The sequence below is a fragment of the Pristis pectinata genome, chromosome 1, assembly GCF_009764475.1.
Source record: "Pristis pectinata isolate sPriPec2 chromosome 1, sPriPec2.1.pri, whole genome shotgun sequence".
Taxonomy (NCBI): domain Eukaryota; kingdom Metazoa; phylum Chordata; class Chondrichthyes; order Rhinopristiformes; family Pristidae; genus Pristis; species Pristis pectinata.
The window spans coordinates 68,025,116-68,043,337 of NC_067405.1; the positions used below are offsets into that span (position 1 = coordinate 68,025,116).

The 18,222-nt window shown below is 49.6% G+C and overlaps 1 protein-coding gene across 3 annotated transcripts; it reads right to left on the bottom strand.

Moving 5' to 3' along the window:
• Window positions 1-923: 923 nt before the first annotated feature.
• On the bottom strand, window positions 924-18,203 carry orc2 (origin recognition complex, subunit 2). Of its 3 annotated transcripts, XM_052020088.1 has the most exons (16): window positions 18,070-18,203; window positions 16,430-16,576; window positions 15,887-15,982; window positions 15,448-15,534; window positions 9,655-9,686; window positions 8,662-8,716; window positions 8,004-8,164; window positions 6,984-7,082; window positions 6,774-6,883; window positions 6,093-6,225; window positions 5,761-5,857; window positions 5,384-5,530; window positions 4,761-4,932; window positions 4,428-4,489; window positions 3,625-3,743; window positions 924-1,342 (listed from the first exon to the last, which is right to left on the bottom strand). In XM_052020088.1, exons 1-16 carry the CDS (start codon window positions 18,152-18,154, stop codon window positions 1,256-1,258), a joined length of 1,689 nt encoding a protein of 562 aa, XP_051876048.1. In that variant the 5' UTR covers window positions 18,155-18,203; the 3' UTR covers window positions 924-1,255. The 3 variants fall into 3 exon arrangements, with proteins under 3 accessions (XP_051876048.1, XP_051876056.1, XP_051876064.1); XM_052020096.1 differs by lacking the exon at window positions 16,430-16,576 and having other exon boundaries at window positions 18,070-18,173; XM_052020104.1 differs by lacking the exons at window positions 16,430-16,576; window positions 18,070-18,203 and adding an exon at window positions 17,037-17,276.
• Window positions 18,204-18,222: the final 19 nt, after the last annotated feature.

Sequence of the window (18,222 nt, forward strand, 5' to 3'; positions counted from 1 at the left end):
GCACATCTTTAGGATGTGGGAGGTGACGAGCACCCAGAGTAAACACACAGTCACAGGGAAAACATGAAGACTTCACAGACAGTACCCGAGGTCAGGATTGAACCTGGTTCTCCAGAGATGTGCAGCAGCGGCTCCACTAGCTGTGCCACGGCACTTCAGCTAATGGAGGGTAGTAAGTTACAATCATTGGTAATTCTCTTGCCCATATTCGACTGGATGCCATGAGATTTCCTGGGGTTTGGAGCAAGGTAAGAACAGCACATACCTAAGGATTGTGAAGGATTCTTGGACATTGGGAGCAAGGTAATAATTCTGAGTCTGATCATGCCAGCCAGTTGTTTGTGCAATGTACACATCTTCCAACATGAGCATGTTCTTGATGTTCCAGGAGGCCTTCACAAAGTTGGCTGTTATGCTTAGCCATCTTCCAACCTGACACCGAGGTTGATGCCATGTGGTTTGTCCATTCTTATTCTTGTTTTAATGTAACAGTTTGAATCAACTGAGTGGCTTGCTGCTCCATTTTAGGGGCAACCACATTGCTGTGGGTTTGGAGTCACATACAAGGCAGATTAGGTAAAATAGATTTCCTTTCCTGAAGGATACAAGTGAACCAGACTGATCTTTATGCAAGATGGTTATTTCATGTTCACCAGTCACAATACCAGGTTTCTAATTCCAGATTATCTTAATTAATTGAATTTAAATTCCCAGCTGAACCAGGAGCCAATGTAGGTCAACAAAAACAGAGGGATGGTAGGTGAATGGAACAAGCAGCAAAATACAGGAGGTAACTGGAAGAGTTAAGTTTGGAACTGTCCAGAAGGGACTATTAGGGTCTGGGCAGGGAGCAGAGAGACAGATACAGGAGATAATGTGATGGGAGTTGACAGAGGCAAATTGTAGAAAGTTCAAACTATAGCTAGTGCACAGTCAGAAATTTTTAATAGAATTTTTTTTTACAAAATTCTGAGAAGAACAGCAGTGCCATCAACAGGAAGGTGAAGAATGGCATCTTAAGTACAGGAGGCTGCAGGGAGCTCCTCACCCAACAGACACCCATAGAACCACCCACAGAAAGTACTTGTTGAAAAAGTTCACAACTCTTGGATAAATGGATGGACCATCATATCTGGGGATGCAAGACACTTTCATACAATCCTTCACAGCAAACAGGAAGTGCTGAACCTGTTTGAGTGACTGATGCCCAATGTTTTCCTGTAACCATAGATCCTGTGGAATGTCCCTCTTCAATCTAGGTCTCCTTATCCTCCATTTCAAGGTAGTCACTCAGTGTTGCAAAGTCAACAGGGATGACAAGATATTCAATACCATCAGCACCCTGAAAGATAAATAAGGTGATGGTTGATCAAGCTCAGTCCAGAATAGTAACCCCTACGGTAAACTAAAGCTCCTCTGCAAATCATAATGAAGAGCAATGATCCTTCTTTGAAAAGTGCCAGAACCCACCCAGTTCATTAGCAACCCTCAGTCAGAGCACCAGATGGAGTTATAATTGGCCACAGTATCTCTGAATTGACAGAAGGGGGGAGGCCAGTTTCAATGATGCGAGCTGCATCTGGCCCAGATAAATTGGAACCATAAGTTGATAAGCAAAACTGTAACAGAACAATGGGCTGCCTTTAAGGAAGAGATGGTTCAGGCACAGTTAAGGTACATTCACATGAGGGACAGAGTTCCATGGATAACTAAAGAGATACAGAGGAAGATAAAGAAAAAAGGCAGCTGCGTTATGTTGTAAATACCAGTAAGAACCAGGCTGATTATGAACAAATTGGAAGGAGAGTGAAAAATAAGAGAGAGGCAAAGAGAACATTTAAGATTAGCTGCCAACATAAAAGGGAATCTGAAAATATTCTATGGGCATCTAAATGGTTAAAAGGGTAGTACATGGATGAGTGGGGCCTACTGAGGACACAAATGGGAACTTGTGTATGGATGCTGTGTTAAGTACAGTGTTAAGATACTAAATGAACAGTTTGCATCTGTCTTCATCAGGGAAGAGGGTGCTTCCAAAATATTGGTGAAAGGTAATTGAGACACGAGATATACATAAAAAATTGATAGCATGGATGTATTAGAAAAGTTGGCTGAACTTAAAAATAGGTAAGTCACCAGGACCGGACGTGATGTATCCTATGATTTTTGAGGGTTGTACAGGAGGAAATCGCGGGGGTACTGACCATAATCTTTCAAATGCTTAGTGGTAGGAAAGCTTTTAGAAAAATTGACCCAAGGCAGGATTAATTGTCAGCTGGGGGAAAATTGATTAAGGCAAATCGCCATAGATTTGTTAAAGGCTAATCATGTTTAACCTCAATGGTAGGAAAGCTTTTAGATAGGAAGTAACAACCAACCATTCTGGTTGTCTTTCCAACTGGGGGAAGGTGAATAGTGACAGGTATTAGTGTTAAGGCCATTGTTTCTTTTCAATCTACTGTATATTAATGAACTAGACTCAGGAATACAAGCAACAATTTCTAAATTTGCAGATGACAAAACTAAGCAGTATTGTGAGCCATGAAGAGGATAGTGATAAGTTGCAGCAAGACATAAACAGGCTGGGAGAATGGGGAGATGCATGGCAGATGAAGTTTGATATGGAGAAATGTGAAGTGATGGATTTTGTTAGGAAGAATGAGAAGAGGCAACAGAGAATAAAGAAAAGTTTTTGAAAAGGGGCACAGGAGCAGATGAACCTGGTGATATGGGTCCATAGGACAAGTTGAGAAAGCTGTAAATAAGGCAAACACAATTCTGGACATTATCAGTAGAAGCACAGAGTGGAAGCCTCAGGTGGAATACTGTGTTGAATCCTGGTCGGCTCATTATAGGAAAGATATGAAGGCATTAGAAAAGGTCAGTAAAGGTATGTGAAACTGGCTCCTGGGATGAAGATTACAAAGGCAGAGAGGTTAGGACTGTTTTCTTTCCGAGGAGAGACTGAGGAGAAATCTGACAGAAGTATATAGTGGGGGGGGGGGGGTTGCCTGGCCTGTTCCTGTTGGTGAAGGGATTGAGAACTGGAGCTTATAAGATAAAGAGGAAGAAAGTTAATAGATGCATGAAAAACTTGTGTTTTTACGTAGTGTGGTTGGAATTTGGAATTCACTGCCTGTAGAGGTGACAGAGCCACCTTCCACTGCAGGCTTTAAGGAAGGATTTGGATAAATGAATGATGAAGAAAAGTTTGCAAGACAACAGAAAAGGGGCCAAGGGTATGGGACAAGCAAGTTGCTGTAATAGAGAGTTGGTGAGGACACGATGGGCTGAAAGATCTCCTTTGTGCTGTAACCCTAACATGTGATTTAAGTGAGAAGCTCAGTCCCAATCATGTCCTATGCCCCTTTTAAATTCAAAAAAATACTTAAATACTAACAACACAATTCTCACTGAAAGGTGGAAGAGGGTTGAGGGAGTGGAAAGAGGGGGTGGCAGTGATGGAAACAATCTATTGCATCAGAGCTCACCTTAGAGATCTTGTGCATTGTGGGGTGGGAGTGGGGATTAGTGAACACCTACAATTCAAGGATAAAGTTATGGACTCTACCTCAGGAGCAGACCTGGGAGACAAAGCATTTGTGCAGAGGAACCATTCCTCACCTTTTTACTCCTGATCAGTTTATGATCTCTGAATTCTGTAAGCTGTGCGCGCAGAGTGAGATTGCTATTCACCAAGAAGGCCTCGCGACATCGATGGTAAAAATCCTGAAAGGACAAACCTGAAGGAAACATAGAGAGTTACAGGGATCCTGCTCCCACATATGCAGTCAGCCCTTGACTGAATGCCGAACACATCCTCGTACTGAAACAGCACTCCCTGAGCAGAGGACACTGGTCGCAGCCAACCCAGACAGCTCCATGCCAAGAGCACACAAGATTCCTAGACTTATACAGCACAGAAACAGACCCTTCTGCCCAACTCGTCCATGCCGACCAAGATGCCCATCTATGCTAATCTCATTTGCCTGCATTTGGCCCATATCCCTCCAAACCTTTCCTGTTCATGTACCCGTCCATATGTCTTTTAAACATTGGAATTGTACCTGCCTCTACCACCTTGTTCCTATTATTCACCACCCTGTGTGTGGAAAAACTTGACTCTCAGATCCCCTCTAAATCTTTTCCCTCTCACCTTAAACCTCTGCCCTCTAGTTTTGGACTCCCCAACCATGGGAAAACAACCAACTATCTACCCTAATTATGCCCCTCATAATTTTATAAACTTCTATATTTGTAAAGTAGTGCACTATCATGGTATTACTCTATGTGGCAATTGTTTGGGATATCCATCATTTGAGACATATTTGATATATTTGAGATTTTTGCTTCATCACAGACGCTTAAGCAGAGTCTGCTGGTTCCTCCCCATCCTACCTCTCCACCACTTCTGTCACTGTCCTTACCTGGGTGAGACGAGTTATCCTTGTTCTCCAACTGGAACCGAGCCAAAAGCTTAAATATTCCCCTGCATCAGAGGGAGAGAGACAACATCAGTCCGAGAACCAGCCCTGAAACCCTGCTAGAGTCCAGAAATAACATTTGACCTGAGATTCAGGCTGAGTTTCTCCCCACACATAACATACACAGGTCATTCCTACTTACCCTAACCCAGACCCCACCAGGGACTCACTTCTCAAATTTTAATAGAGTTCCCAATCCCCAATGAGAGCTCACCTTTAAATATTAGGTATCCCAGACCCCTGTAACCCCACAGAATCCCAACATTGTAGAATCACCTAGCATTGGGAGTGAGGCTGCGCAGTACGTGAGTCAACGAGCTCAAAGCCAAGGCTCCGGATTGTTGAACCAGTAGCGAGTTTTCATACGAGGTCTCCTCTGTGTAGGGCTTGAAGGTCGTCACTTCGTACCACAGCCAATTAAAGAGAGCGCTCCGTGTCTGATCCCACACTGTCAAACAGGAACCATGTCACAGTCGGTCAAGTAACATCTACTGTACTCTTTCTTCTCCATCCATACAGAGAGAAAAAAGCATCCCCACAACCCCTTGAGAGAGTTGGGCGGTGGGGGGGTGGTGGCGAGAGGCAGGTGGGGGGGAGGGGTAGAGAGGGAGGGGGCAAGCGGCAGGTGGAGGGGCGAGAGCTGGGTGGGGAGTCCCCATCTCCCACCAGTCTGCAAAAGACAGAAATCCCCAACCCCACACAGGAGGTTCCACCCACTTTCATGCAAGAATGGGAGAGCAGCCCCTACCCCCACCCCCCCCCCCCCCCCCCCCCGTTAGATCAGAACTTGCCCCACAGAAGACCACAATTCAGAGAGGATCGTCAGTGGATCTCACAGAGATTAAGTAGCAACGGACAATAGCTCCATGGCCACAGTGATTAACATCAGAGACACTCACTCAAAGGAGCATTCAGGTGATCAATGGAAGCAAGGAGGTGGACGCCAGGGATGGCAGCAAGTTGGCTTAATATCTGCTGGTTCCGGTCCCCGCGTAACATCTGCCCATCGATGTTATGGATCAGAAGATAAAGATCCAATGTGGGATCTGAGCAAAAGAAACACAGCAGATTGCAGTACTCAGACACTGACAAACCCACCACAATGGCTGCAGCCTCCCTCCACAACACACCTGCCATCCTCCCGTGGGATGCTCATGTCATCACCCTTTCCCCCAACGTGCACACATCACCCCCTTCCTAACTCACCTACTCTCCCCACCTCATCTCACCCTCTCTCTACCAGTGACAGAGCTGTGACACAAACAGTGATACTCACCCTCATTAAATGCCCTAATAATGAACCCTAGTTGGTCCATGGGGTTTCGGAAGCTTCCATCATATTGCAAAATCTCTTCTGTGATAGAGTTCAGAATCTGTAACACAATAATTGCTCAGTTAGATAGAAACATTACCCCAGCCTCTCCACCCCACACAGTCAAACCTCACTCCCACTCAGTGCACAGGCAAGGAAGGAGGAGTCACTTGTTCAGAGCTTGTCACCAGGACAAAGGTAGACAGGCAGAAGAGGATATCGTATCTGCCAGATAAATACTCTGAGCACAAGACTGTATTGCAGGAGAAGTAAAAACATTATTGGCAAATACTCACAGATTTAAGAGTGATACTTGGGAAGAATCCATTCACCACCAAGTGGACAGTGCCCTCCAGCATCTGACAGCGGAACTCTTCCAGCAATTCCCTCTTGGAGCCGAGTCCATACAATAGAATGCTGAACCCCAATCTTGAGAAAGGAAGAGGCGGGAAATCATGAGTTACTGAGAACCGGTGATATGTTCAAATGGACTGTATTCTGCACAGGGGGCCTCGTTTGCTAATGTACCTCACCATTGCACATGTAATAGAGATACACCAGCAAAACAGGCCCTTCGACCCACTGAGTCCGTGCTAACCATCAACACCTATCTACACTGATCTTTCAATAATCCCATTTTAAACTTGCCATATTCCCATCAATTCCCCCCAGATTCTACCACTCACCTACATACTTGGGGAATTCACAGCAGCCCATTATCTACTGACCTGCACATCTTTGGAATGCAAGAGGAAACTGGAGCACCTGGAGGAACCCCGCGTAGTCACCGAGAGAACATGCAAACTCCCAGACAGCACCGGAGGTCAGGATTTAACCCGGGTCTCAGGAGCTGTGAGGCAGCGGCTCTACTATCTGTGCCACTGATCCGCCTTGTGCTCAATACAAACAGCACATGGCATGTTACGTATTTGCACAATCACTACTCCCTGCCCAGAAAGACTCTACACTGTACTCACTGTGTTTGCAGCATCCATTTGCGAAAGAAGTTTTTGTGTCCGTTGTTCAGCTGCCTGACCTCAGCTGAGAAAGGCAAATTGTCATCTCTCAGCAATCTCACCAAGGTCTCCTACAACGAGATGGGAACAAATGGTCACCTTCCAGTCTATGGCAGCCCTTGCCTAGAAGTTATCTATTAGTTTCCCACATTGAAGTAACACAACGCATACCTGATCCAGTTTTGGGGTCTGCAGCTTCTGTAAGGTCCGGTCAGAGGTCAGGACTTTTGAACTGCTGTGAGCTTCAAAGTACAGCTCAACAACACTTGGCTTAAAGAAATAAAAGAAACATCAGCAACTTGTACAAACCCAAACAGTACAAGTACAAACAGTCCTTTGCTATGGCTCAGTTGGTTTCACTCTCTCCTTCAAATCATAAGATTGCAAGTTCAAATCCCACTCCAGTGATCCAAGCACAACCTAGGTTAAGACCCCAAGTATGTGGTGCGGAAGTGCAGCAGTGATATCTTTTAAATGAGATATTAAATCAAGCCATCTTATGCATCTATTCAAGTAGCCGTAAAGAAATCTCAAACAGCTATTTTGAAGAAAATCAGAGGATCTATCCCCAGAGTCCTGCCCAAAACATTCCCTCAATTAACATCATCATTATCCAAAAAATTGTTTTTTTGCTCCAGATTCCAGCATCTGCAGGTTCTTCTGACTCCAACATCATCATCGAAATGGTCTTGGTGAGCTCATCCTGTGAACAAACAGGTTGGTACACATCCTACATCGTAACAGTGGGTACACTTCCAGAGCCGAATGGTCTCATGAAATGTACAGAGACCATGAAAGTTTTCCTACTGGCAACTCCAAGGTAATTAATCAACCCTAGGAATTACCAGCATAGGCAGAGTTCTGAAAGAAGCGTGCTTCTTTATAAGACGCATCTCATCCACATTGAGAGTAAAATGCTCAGCTTCCACAAAATGGGGGAAGAATGACACCAATGTCAGTCATAGAGCAGAACAACCAAGCAGGATCTGTCCTGAGCCACACAGACTCAGCGCTTGGATCAACTTCCTCAGTACATTTCCTGAACTCATCATGCAGAAAGCAGGTCCCTCGTGCTGAAACAAGTGCCTGTTTGGAGGCTTGGATCTTTTCCTATCCCAGAATTTCACTGGCCACCAGATCAGTGAATCCTCCTCCCTGGATAATCGAGCACACCAACTTGCCAGGGCCTACCTGGGAAGGTTTTGAGGTTTTCTTGCCGGGAGTTGGAGCTAGGTCTGATGTCGCTGTTTCATGCACAGGCCTGGGACTGGTATCTCCTCCTGAGGAGTTATCCTCTCCCTCCTCAGAGTCAGAAGATGAGTAATCACTTTCACTGCTGAGGCCAGGTGATTCTGGTTCAAACAAATCCACAGTTTCAGTCAGATTAAGAGGACCTGTCCCAACCACACCCCACCTCCTGCCTCCCATCCCACAATCAAAACCCCTCCCCACAGACTGCCAAAGGCACCACATGCCTCGATTGCCCACACATCCCAACTGTCAGCACCTTGCCCTCCCTACCACAGGAACATGGGGTACAAAGCTCCCCCACCCTGCCTACCACAACGAGAGTGGCTGCACGCCCCACTTCCAGCTCCCAAATGATACTGAGCAGTGGTGCCACACTAACCCACCTCTACCCCACAACCAAAATATTGGCTGCATAACCCCTGCGTTCTCAGGGAACTGGCTGGACAGCCCTTTGCCACTCTTGTTCCCCTGCTCCCAAGTATATTAGCCACTATCCTGCTCCTCCCATAGATTTATTAAAATAATGTTTCACCACACTGATACTAATTTCATTTTTAAACCCTGGGAATACTCAACTACTAACCCCCAGCAGACTTACCGATCAGCCTTTTCCTCAGCCTGTAGGGGGTGGTGGACACAAACTGCCTCTTACTCTGCAGGGCAGAAACATATGTTCAGAATGTGCAGCAGATCAATTTTCAATGTCTTTAATCCATGCCCCCTGATCCAGCCCACAGATCGACGATACCCGATAGCGTCAGTCCCAAGACCAACATTTTTAAATTTATTTTTCAAGATCTGGGTATCAATGGCCCATCCTTGGAAAGGTGGTGGGATTTGATCTCTATTCTCTGGATTGTTCGTCCAGGTCTCTGTTTGCCAGTCCTGTAACTTAATCACTCCTCCATTATAATACCATTACAGAATACAGAGAGAGCAGAGAAACAATTGTTCTTGTAATCAGCGTCAATCCATGCCAGCCTTTCCAGCTGCAGACTCGGGCTGCATCTTCCTTCTGTGATGCACATCATGACTCAACACCAGGATTCAAATCAGAGACCGACTTCAATGGTCAAACACAGTATGGGCCTTTTACAGCATGAAGCTCCCTTCAAACACAGCCAATACAGCAGGGATTAGATAGCAGACTCCTCCAAACTCCCTCTACACTGTTCAATTACAAATTCCAGCATTTACAGCTCGAGTAAAAGAGGAAATCCACTTTGACTGCACATTACCATCTAGCACATTGGTGCTGTGGTTAGCCTCATACTTCCAGTGACTTGGGATCAATCCTAGCTTCTATTGCTGTCTGTGTAGAGTTTGCATGTTCTTCTTGTGACCCCTGTGGATTTCCCCCAGTATTCAAAGATGTGTAGGTTGGTAGGTTAATTAGATAAAGTAAATTACCCCTTGCGTAGGTGGGTGGAAGAAGAATTTGGGGTGGAGTTGTTGGGTATGAAAGAGAGGATTACAGGGGAATAAGCAGGGGAATGGGATTGCTCTAAGAGTTAGCACAGACAAAGTGAACCAAATGCCCTCTCCTGTGTTGCAAGAAGCACCGACAGATGACTCACCACTCCTTTCTTACCTTTGAGGGGGTCTTGGTCTGGATTGATTGTCCTGGGAAAACAAAAACAAACTCTCTTAACCTCCAAAAACTAATTGACCACAAGACCGGTTTCTGAAATTATGCAGACCAAGAGTCCTGCCTTTAAGTCAGTCAGCTCTGAATCACATCTTAGCTTGAGGCGCACTAGTAACTAAAACTGGTGTTTGGGCACTGAATTAGGGAGGAGAAAGAAGAGCCTAAATCAGCCTAGGATCTAGAGTCAGAGTTGTACGGCACAGAAATGGGCCCTTCGGCCCACCACATCGTCTACACTAATCTCATTTGCCCGCATTAGGATTGTATCTTTCTATGCCTTGCCTATTTAAGTGTTCGCTAAATGCCTCTTAAACACAGCAATTGCATCTCATTTCACCACCTCCTCTGGCAACGTGTTGCCTGATCAGCAGCTCCTGATACTGAATGAAAGATTCAGTGATGAGGCACGGGGATGGGAGAAAAGAGAAGATGAAATAAAGCCCAATATTTATATAACACCTTTCACAAATGCAGGACATTCTAAAGCGCTTTAAAGCTGATTAAGTGGTTTTGGAGTGTTATCACTGTTTCGGACATAGCTAATTTTTATAGGATCAACTCCCACAACAAAAATACAGGGGCTCCCCGAGTTATGGATACCCTGATTTACAGAAAGTGTAGCGGTTGCTACCACGGAATAAAACAAGACTCTACTCGGAGGATTGCCAAACAGAACTGGTTTATTTTCCTGCCTTGCGCGGGCCCTTTAAGGGAGAATGTTCCCGCCCAAAACAACCGGCAATGACGTAAGTCCTACGTCATCAGGACTTTCCCGCGCGCGGGTTCTCCCCGTCGCTCGGAAAGACGAGGCCTGCCACCATCTTGGGCCTCGTCACTCCAACGCCGCGCGACCCGACTGCCGAGCCGGTTCGCCCGACTAGACGGTGAGTCGCCACACAACCCCCCCGAGAACTGGCGAGACAGTCCCCAAGGTCCGTGGGCTGTGCCAGCTGCCGCTTAGGGGGGCGGCCTCTGCGTCGCGGTGTGGCAACCTCGACAGGCTGTTGCAGATCCAAATGGGCCGGTTTGAGGCGGTCCGCCGTGAAAACCTGTTCCCTGCCTCCAATGTCCAAAATAAAAGTGGATCCGTTATTCCGTATGACTCGGAACGGTCCCTCATATGGTCGTTGCAATGGCGCCCGAGGTGTGCCCCTGCGAACGAAAACAAACTTACAGTCCCGTAGTTCCTTGGGCTGGCAGGATGGGGCTTGACCGTGCCATGAGGTGGGAATCGGGGCCAAGGCGCCAAGCTTCTCGCACAGTCTTTGTAGGACTGCTGGGGGTTGTTCCCCTTGGTCCCGAAGGGCAGGTATGAAATCCCCGGGGACAACTAGTGGCGCCCCGTATACAAGCTCAGCTGACGACGTGCGGAGGTCTTCTTTGGGGGCAGTGCATATGCCGAGCAGGACCCAAGGCAGCTCGTCAACCCAGTTAGGACCCTTCAGGCGGGCCATCAAGGCTGATTTCAGATGGCGGTGAAAACGTTCCACCAACCCGTTTGATTGAGGATGGTAGGCCGTGGTGGTGTGCAGCTGCGTCCCTAGCAGGTTCGCTAATGCAGCCCAGAGACTGGAAGTGAATTGGGTGCCTCTGTCTGAAGTGATGTGGGCCGGAACGCCAAAACGTGAGACCCAAGTTGTGAGCAGCGCCCGGGCGCAGGAATCAGTTGTGATGTCAGCCACGGGGGTTGCCTCAGGCCACCTCATGAACCGGTCCATGATGGTAAGGAGGTACCGGGCTCCTCTTGAAACCGGCAGAGGGCCCACGAGGTCGACGTGTATGTGGTCGAACCTCCTACAGGTAGGCTCGAACTGCTGTGGTGGGACTTTGGTGTGTCGCTGGATTTTTGACGTCTGGCAGTGCGGACAAGTCCTGGCCCACTCACTGACCTGTTTGCGCAGGCCATGCCAGACAAACTTGCTGGCGACCAGTCGGAAAGTAGATCTGATGGACGGGTGCGCCAACCCATGTACCGAGTCAAAAACGCATCTCCGCCAGGCTGCAGGGACTATAGGGCGGGGCTGACCAGTCGCAACGTCGCAAAGTAGGGTCCGCTGACCTGGACCAACCAAGAAATCTCGGAGCTGCAGACCCGAGACTGCGGTTCTGTAGCTGGGCAGTTCGTCGTCGGCTTGCTGTGCGTCAGCTAGGGCCGTGTAGTCGACACCCAAGGATAGGTTGTGGATGGTTGGTCTGGAAAGTGCATCAGCAACGACATTATCCTTTCCGGAGACATGTTGGATGTCAGTTGTGAACTCGGAAATGTAGGATAAATGTCTCTGCTGACGAGCTGACCAGGGATCGGAGACTTTGGAGAAGGCAAAGGACAGAGGCTTATGATCGGTGAAAGCGGTGAAAGGCCTGCCTTCTAGAAAGTATCGGAAATGCCGGACCGCCAGATACAGCGCTAGAAGTTCCCGATCAAAAGCGCTGTACTTCAGTTCGGGCGGTCTAAGGTGCTTGCTGAAAAATGCCAAGGGTTGCCAGCGGCCTTCGAGTAGCTGTTCCAGTACCCCACCCACCGCGGTGTTGGACACGTCTACCGTGAGGGCAGTCGGGACGTCAGTCCTGGGGTGTACCAGCATCGTGGCGTCTGCCAGGGCGTCTTTGGCCTTAACGAAAGCAGCCGCAGCCTCGTCAGTCCAGGTGATGTCCTTGCCCTTACCAGCCAGCAGCGAGAACAGAGGGTGCATGATACGGGCTGCTGCAGGGATGAAACGATGGTAAAAGTTGACCATCCCAAGGAATTCCTGTAGGCCTTTGACTGTGTCGGGGCGGACAAAATGGCGGATAGCATCCACCTTGGCGGGTAGGGGTGTTGCCCCGTCGCTGGTGATTTTGTGGCCGAGGAAATCGATAGAGTCAAGTCCGAATTGGCACTTTGACAGGTTGATCGTGAGGCCGAAATCGTGGAGGCGGGAATACAGCTGGCGGAGGTGGGAAAGGTGTTCCTGGCGGTTACGGCTGGCGATCAGTATGTCGTCCAAGTAAATGAACATGAAGTCCAGGTCTCGGCCTACCGCGTCCATCAGCCGCTGGAAGGTCTGCGCGGCGTTCTTAAGGCCGAACGGCATCCAAAGGAATTCGAACAGGCCGAATGGGGTGATAATCGCAGTTTTGGGGACGTCATCCGGATGGACCGGGATTTGGTGGTATCCCCTAACGAGGTCCACTTTGGAAAAGATGCGGGCCCCGTGTAAGTTCGCTGCGAAGTCCTGGATGTGAGGGATGGGATAGCGGTCTGGGGTGGTGGCGTCATTCAGCCTGCGGTAATCGCCGCAGGGCCTCCACCCTCCGGTGGCTTTGGGGACCATGTGCAGGGGGGGAGGCCCAGAGGCTGTCTGACCTGCAAACAATCCCCAGCTCCTCCATGTGACAGAACTCTTCCTTTGCCAGGCGGAGCTTGTCTGGAGGTAATCGTCGTGCTCGGGCATGAAGGGGTGGCCCGGTGGTAATGATGTGGTGTCGTACCCCGTGTGTGGGCCTAGAATTTGTAAACGAAGGTGCCAAAATCGATGGGAATTCGGCTAGGAGCTTGGCAAAATCGTCGCCAGAAAGGGAAATGGAGTCCAGGCGCGGGGCTGGTGGGCTGATTTCTCCCAGGGGATAGGTCCGGAGAGTGCTAGAGTGGACTAACCGCTTCCTTCGCAGGTCGACTAACAGGTTGTGGGCCCGAAGGAAATCGGCTCCTAGGAGTGGTCGGGCGACGGTGGCAAGGGTAAAGGTCCAGGTAAAACGGCTGCCGCCAAAGTGTAATTGAAGCGTACGGGTGCCGAAAGACCGTATCGTTGTACCGTTGGCGGCATTGAGTAGAGGACCTGGTGGCCTGTCACGAGTGTCGCAGCCTGTCGGGGGCAAAATACTGACCTCCGCTCCAGTATCAACGAGGAAACGCCGTCCAGATTTCTTGTCCTGAACGAAGAGGAGGCTCTGTCGGAGGCCAGCCGCCGTAGCCATCAGCGGCAGCTGGCCCTGGCGTTTCCCTGAAACTTGCAGGGTGGGCGGCATCGACGGGCCTCCGCACCCCACCTCTGATGGTAGAAGCACAGCTGGTCACCCGTGTCGTCGTCTGCGTTCCTGGGGCGTGGCTGCTCGGTTGCTGGGGCCGGGCGAGGCGGGCGTTGGGCTCGCGGCCTGGTGATTTGACTGACGGACGAACCGCTCTCACGCTTGGCCCTCCACAGGACATCTGCCTGGGCGGCCACCTCACGGGGGTTGCTGAAGTCGGCGTTAGCTAACAACAAGTGGATGTCATCGGGGAGCTGTTCGAGGAAGGCCTGTTTGAACATCAGGCATGGCTTGTGTCCCTTGGCCAATGCCAGCATCTCATTCATTAGGGCGGATAGGGATCTGTCCCCCAGGCCATCCAGATGAAGCAGGCGGGTGGCGCGCTCACGACGGGAGAGGCCGAAGGTCCGGATCAAAAGGTCTTTGAAAGCCGGGTACTTATCCTCCTCCGGAGGCGACTGGATGAAGTCTCCAACCTGGGCGGCTGTCTCCTGGTCCAGAGAGCTAACCACATGGTAGTACTTCGTGGAGTCGGAGGTGATCTGCCGAAGGTGGAATTGCGCTTCGGCCTGGTCAAACCAGATGCTGGGCCGAAGTGTCCAAAAGGTGGGCAGCTTGAGGGCCACTGCGTTGGCTGCTGCGCTGTCATCCATTTCGCGGGTCCAAAAGCCGTTTGGACCGTCGGGGTCACCAATGTAGCGCTTGCTACCGTGGAATAAAACAAGACTCTACTCGGAGGATTGCCAAACAGAACTGGTTTATTTTCCCGCCTTGCGTGGGCCCTTTAAGGGAGAATGTTCCCGCCCAAAACAACCGGCAATGACGTAAGTCCTATGTCATCAGGACTTTCCCGCGCGCGGGTTCTCCCCGTCGCTCGGAAAGACGAGGCCCGCCGCCATCTTGGGCCTCGTCGCTCCAACGCCGCGCGACCCGACTGCCGAGCCGGTTCGCCCGACTAGACGGTGAGTCGCCACAAAAGCATTTTTCAAGTAGTAATAAAAATAAAATGTTTTATGGTTTTCATTAACAATTGTATACAGCATATATTCCATTAGTTTAAGTATGGGTAACGTTAGGGTAAGTATTCAATTAAATGAAAGAATTATAGCAAGTGTACATAGAACAATATGAAACGTGTAGCTATCGAAAATGGATGTTTCTGACTTAGAGTAGTCAATTTATGGACAGTGCTCAGGAATGGAACTCTGATGTAACCCAGGGACTGCTGGGAATGACATCATCAGCTTCAGTGATGTTAGTTGATAGATAAGTACTGACCAGGACACTGGAACAAACTCCTCTCTCTCCTTCAGAATAATGACATGGGACCTTTTTATATCCACCTGAGTGCGTACAGGCAGGACCTCAGCATAAAATCTCATCCAAAAGACAGTGCCGTACTCTTTATTAAGCTTGCATTTTTGTGCTCTGTGTTATCTCAGGTCAGGAGTGCTCCCACTTGAGCCACAGCTGACACTGGAGACATGAAGGAAAAAACAAAATCAGTCTCAGTTATGATACCAACACAAATGGGGAACATGCAAACTTATTGTCCAGATGGTCATTTGAGCACCAAAGAAAAAATCTTAAGCACCAGAACTCAGCACAGAGAGCTTCCTGCTGCAGTCTGATTGATTGCTTGGCTGCCTAGCAGTTGCTCACTACCAATTGTCTCTCCACCCTGACAGCCCCATTTCCTATTATGACTCAAATTCTGCTGGGACTCACCGCTCTTCCCACTTTTATCCACAGTTAATAGGCTGTTGACCACACAGAACGCTACACTTTTCCCAGGGGTGAGAGCAAGTTCGGAGGCTGAAATTCAAAACAAAGTGAAAGAGCATATCAAATAATAAACTTTTTCATCCCCACTGACCCACCGGGGGTGTTGGAAATGTTCCTTCCTATTGAGAGAACAAAACCTCACCTTCTCCCCAGCTCTCCACTATTATCACCCTTATTAATAATCAAGTCTTTATGGGTCTGCACAGAGCATTACTCTGTATCAGAATGTTGGCTGCCACAGGCTAGGATTTGCACAGGTGGATGATCTGAGATCAGCAGTAGGTTCGTTTACACTGGCAATGGAGTTTTACATCTCTCAATGTCTTTGGCATAATCCAAGGTCCTCAACACTCCACCTCCAAGGATGGGACCCTGCACTCACCCTTCTTTGCCATCTTGTTTCCTCTTTTGATGCTTTGAAAAGTAAAGACATCACAACCTGCTGCAGGCACCGCATCACTTGAGTTTCCTGGGTAGTCTGCAAACACAGAGACTCAGTTCAGATTTTTACACCATACCTTTCACATTTGGGTTCAGATAAAATGAAAACCTTCAATACGAAAAGCTAAGCACAGTTATTGAACGTGCAGCCCCTTAGATGGGGCTTTATAATTCCCAATTATAATCCATTAGCAAAGATTTCTGCACAATATCCTGGTACTTATATTGTGGGGGGTCCTCTACCCCAGTAGTTAGATAGAGCACTATGTATTGCACTAAATTATTTAACCCTTCTTGCTGTCCTATTGTCTCATTGTATTTTCAAAGGCCACAGGAACAACCTTTCACCACCACCCATCTCTCCCCACCCTTTCCCCATCATCCCTACTATGACTTCCTGGTTCTGGGTTGGTCTTATTCCATTAATCTCAATAATACCCTAAAACAATGCGCAGATGTCACCAGCCTGCAGTGTACCCAGCACCTGTGCTGTCTGCTCCCAGGGCCTCAATGTAGTCCTGTTCATTGAATCTCTCTGTACTCTCCCCATCTGCTTGTGTCTCCGTCCACTGACTGGAAGCCACCTTCGCCCTTACAAATATCTGGGGCACATTGTTCTGCAGTTTAGTGCCTAAAATCAAAACAAGAAACCCATTAATAGTAAGTAGAATATTGTCCTTTTATGACAATACAGTACAATCACTCAAATGGAAAACAGTTGCAGAGAACAAAAGCAAGGCATTGGACAATAGGCCTGCACCCACACCACCACTACTTCCCCCACCCTCATCAATGAACACCCACTCTTCATCCCCATCCCACCACTTCCCCAACCCTCGTCAATCCATAGGCACCGTCCAACCCCATCCCACCATTTTAATCCTCACTGACCACCCATCCACCTGCTCTCACTCGTGCCTCTCCATTCAATTCCTTCCCAACCCCCACAAACCTTTGCCAGATCTCCCATGAACTCAGCCCCCATGACTCCAATTGCACAATGCATTTTACACACTGTTCCACCCTCCTTTATGTGAGAGAGCAGAGCCAAAGAGACCTGCCAAATGATAGCAGCAATCTCCCAGCCTTACCTCCTGAATCCAAGTGAGGTGGATCCCTGTCCAAAGTTTCAAAGATGTACTCCTAGCATCAAACACCCCACACTCATTGATATGCCCCAGTCCAGCCTCACCTTCCCGTCTCTCAGAGATGTCTCCCAGCCTCTGACCTCACCCCCCTCAGAGATGAACATAATCCAGCTTTACACCCCCACCCCCATCTCTTGGTGACGTGGCCCAGACTTGGAGCCACTCTCCTGCGTGTCAGTGACATGTCCCACCCTGATGCCTCTCAGGGGATGTCGCCCCAGACTCACCCAGTGATCCCTCAGGGATGTGCCCCTGCTCTCAACACCCCTCCCCCGTCTCTTGGGGATGGCCCCCAGCTTCTCTGAGATATCCACATCCCCCCCCCCCCCCCGCCCCCATCTCTCAGGGATGTCCCCATCCCCTCCAAAATGTGCCCTCAGCATCACCCCGCGGTCCCTCGGGGATGTGCTTCTGGTCTCAACACCCTCTCCATCCCACGGCCTCTCAGGGATGTCCCCTGTCCCTTCCTGAGATGTGCGCACAGCCTCACTGGGATGATCTTATTCCCCGTCCCCTGCCCGCTGTCCCCCATCCCCTACCCGCTGTCCCCCATCCCCTCATCCGCTGTCCCCTATCCCCCGTCCCCTGCCCGCCGTCCCCCATCCCCTCATCCCTTGCCCGCTGCCCCGTCCCCTTCCCGCTGTCCCCTCTCCCCGTCCCCTGCCCGCCGTCCCCGTCCCCTATCCCCTGCCCGCCGTCCCCGTCCCCTATCCCCTCATCCCTTGCCCGCTGCCCCGTCCCCTTCCCGCCGTCCCCATCCCCTCATCCTCTCTCCCCCGTCCCCGTCCCCTGCCCGCCGTCCCCCATCCCCTCATCCCTTGCCCGTTGCCCGCTGTCCCCTCTCCCCCGTCCCTGTCCCCGTCCCCTGCCAGCCGTCTCCCGTGAAATGCGGTCCCTCAGGGATATGCTCCTGGTTTCAACACCCCAGTCTCTCCGGGCTGTCCCCCGACCCTCCCCAAGCTGTGCCCGGCCTCACCCGGCGCCCTCTCCGAGACGTGCCCCAACACATCGCCGTCGCCGACGAAGCGCAGTTGACGGGGCCGCAAACTTGGCGCCGCCATCTCGGGGCGAAGGGCACCGGCAGCCAATCCACGGCGCCCAAAACATTGACCAATCACGGGTCAGTATC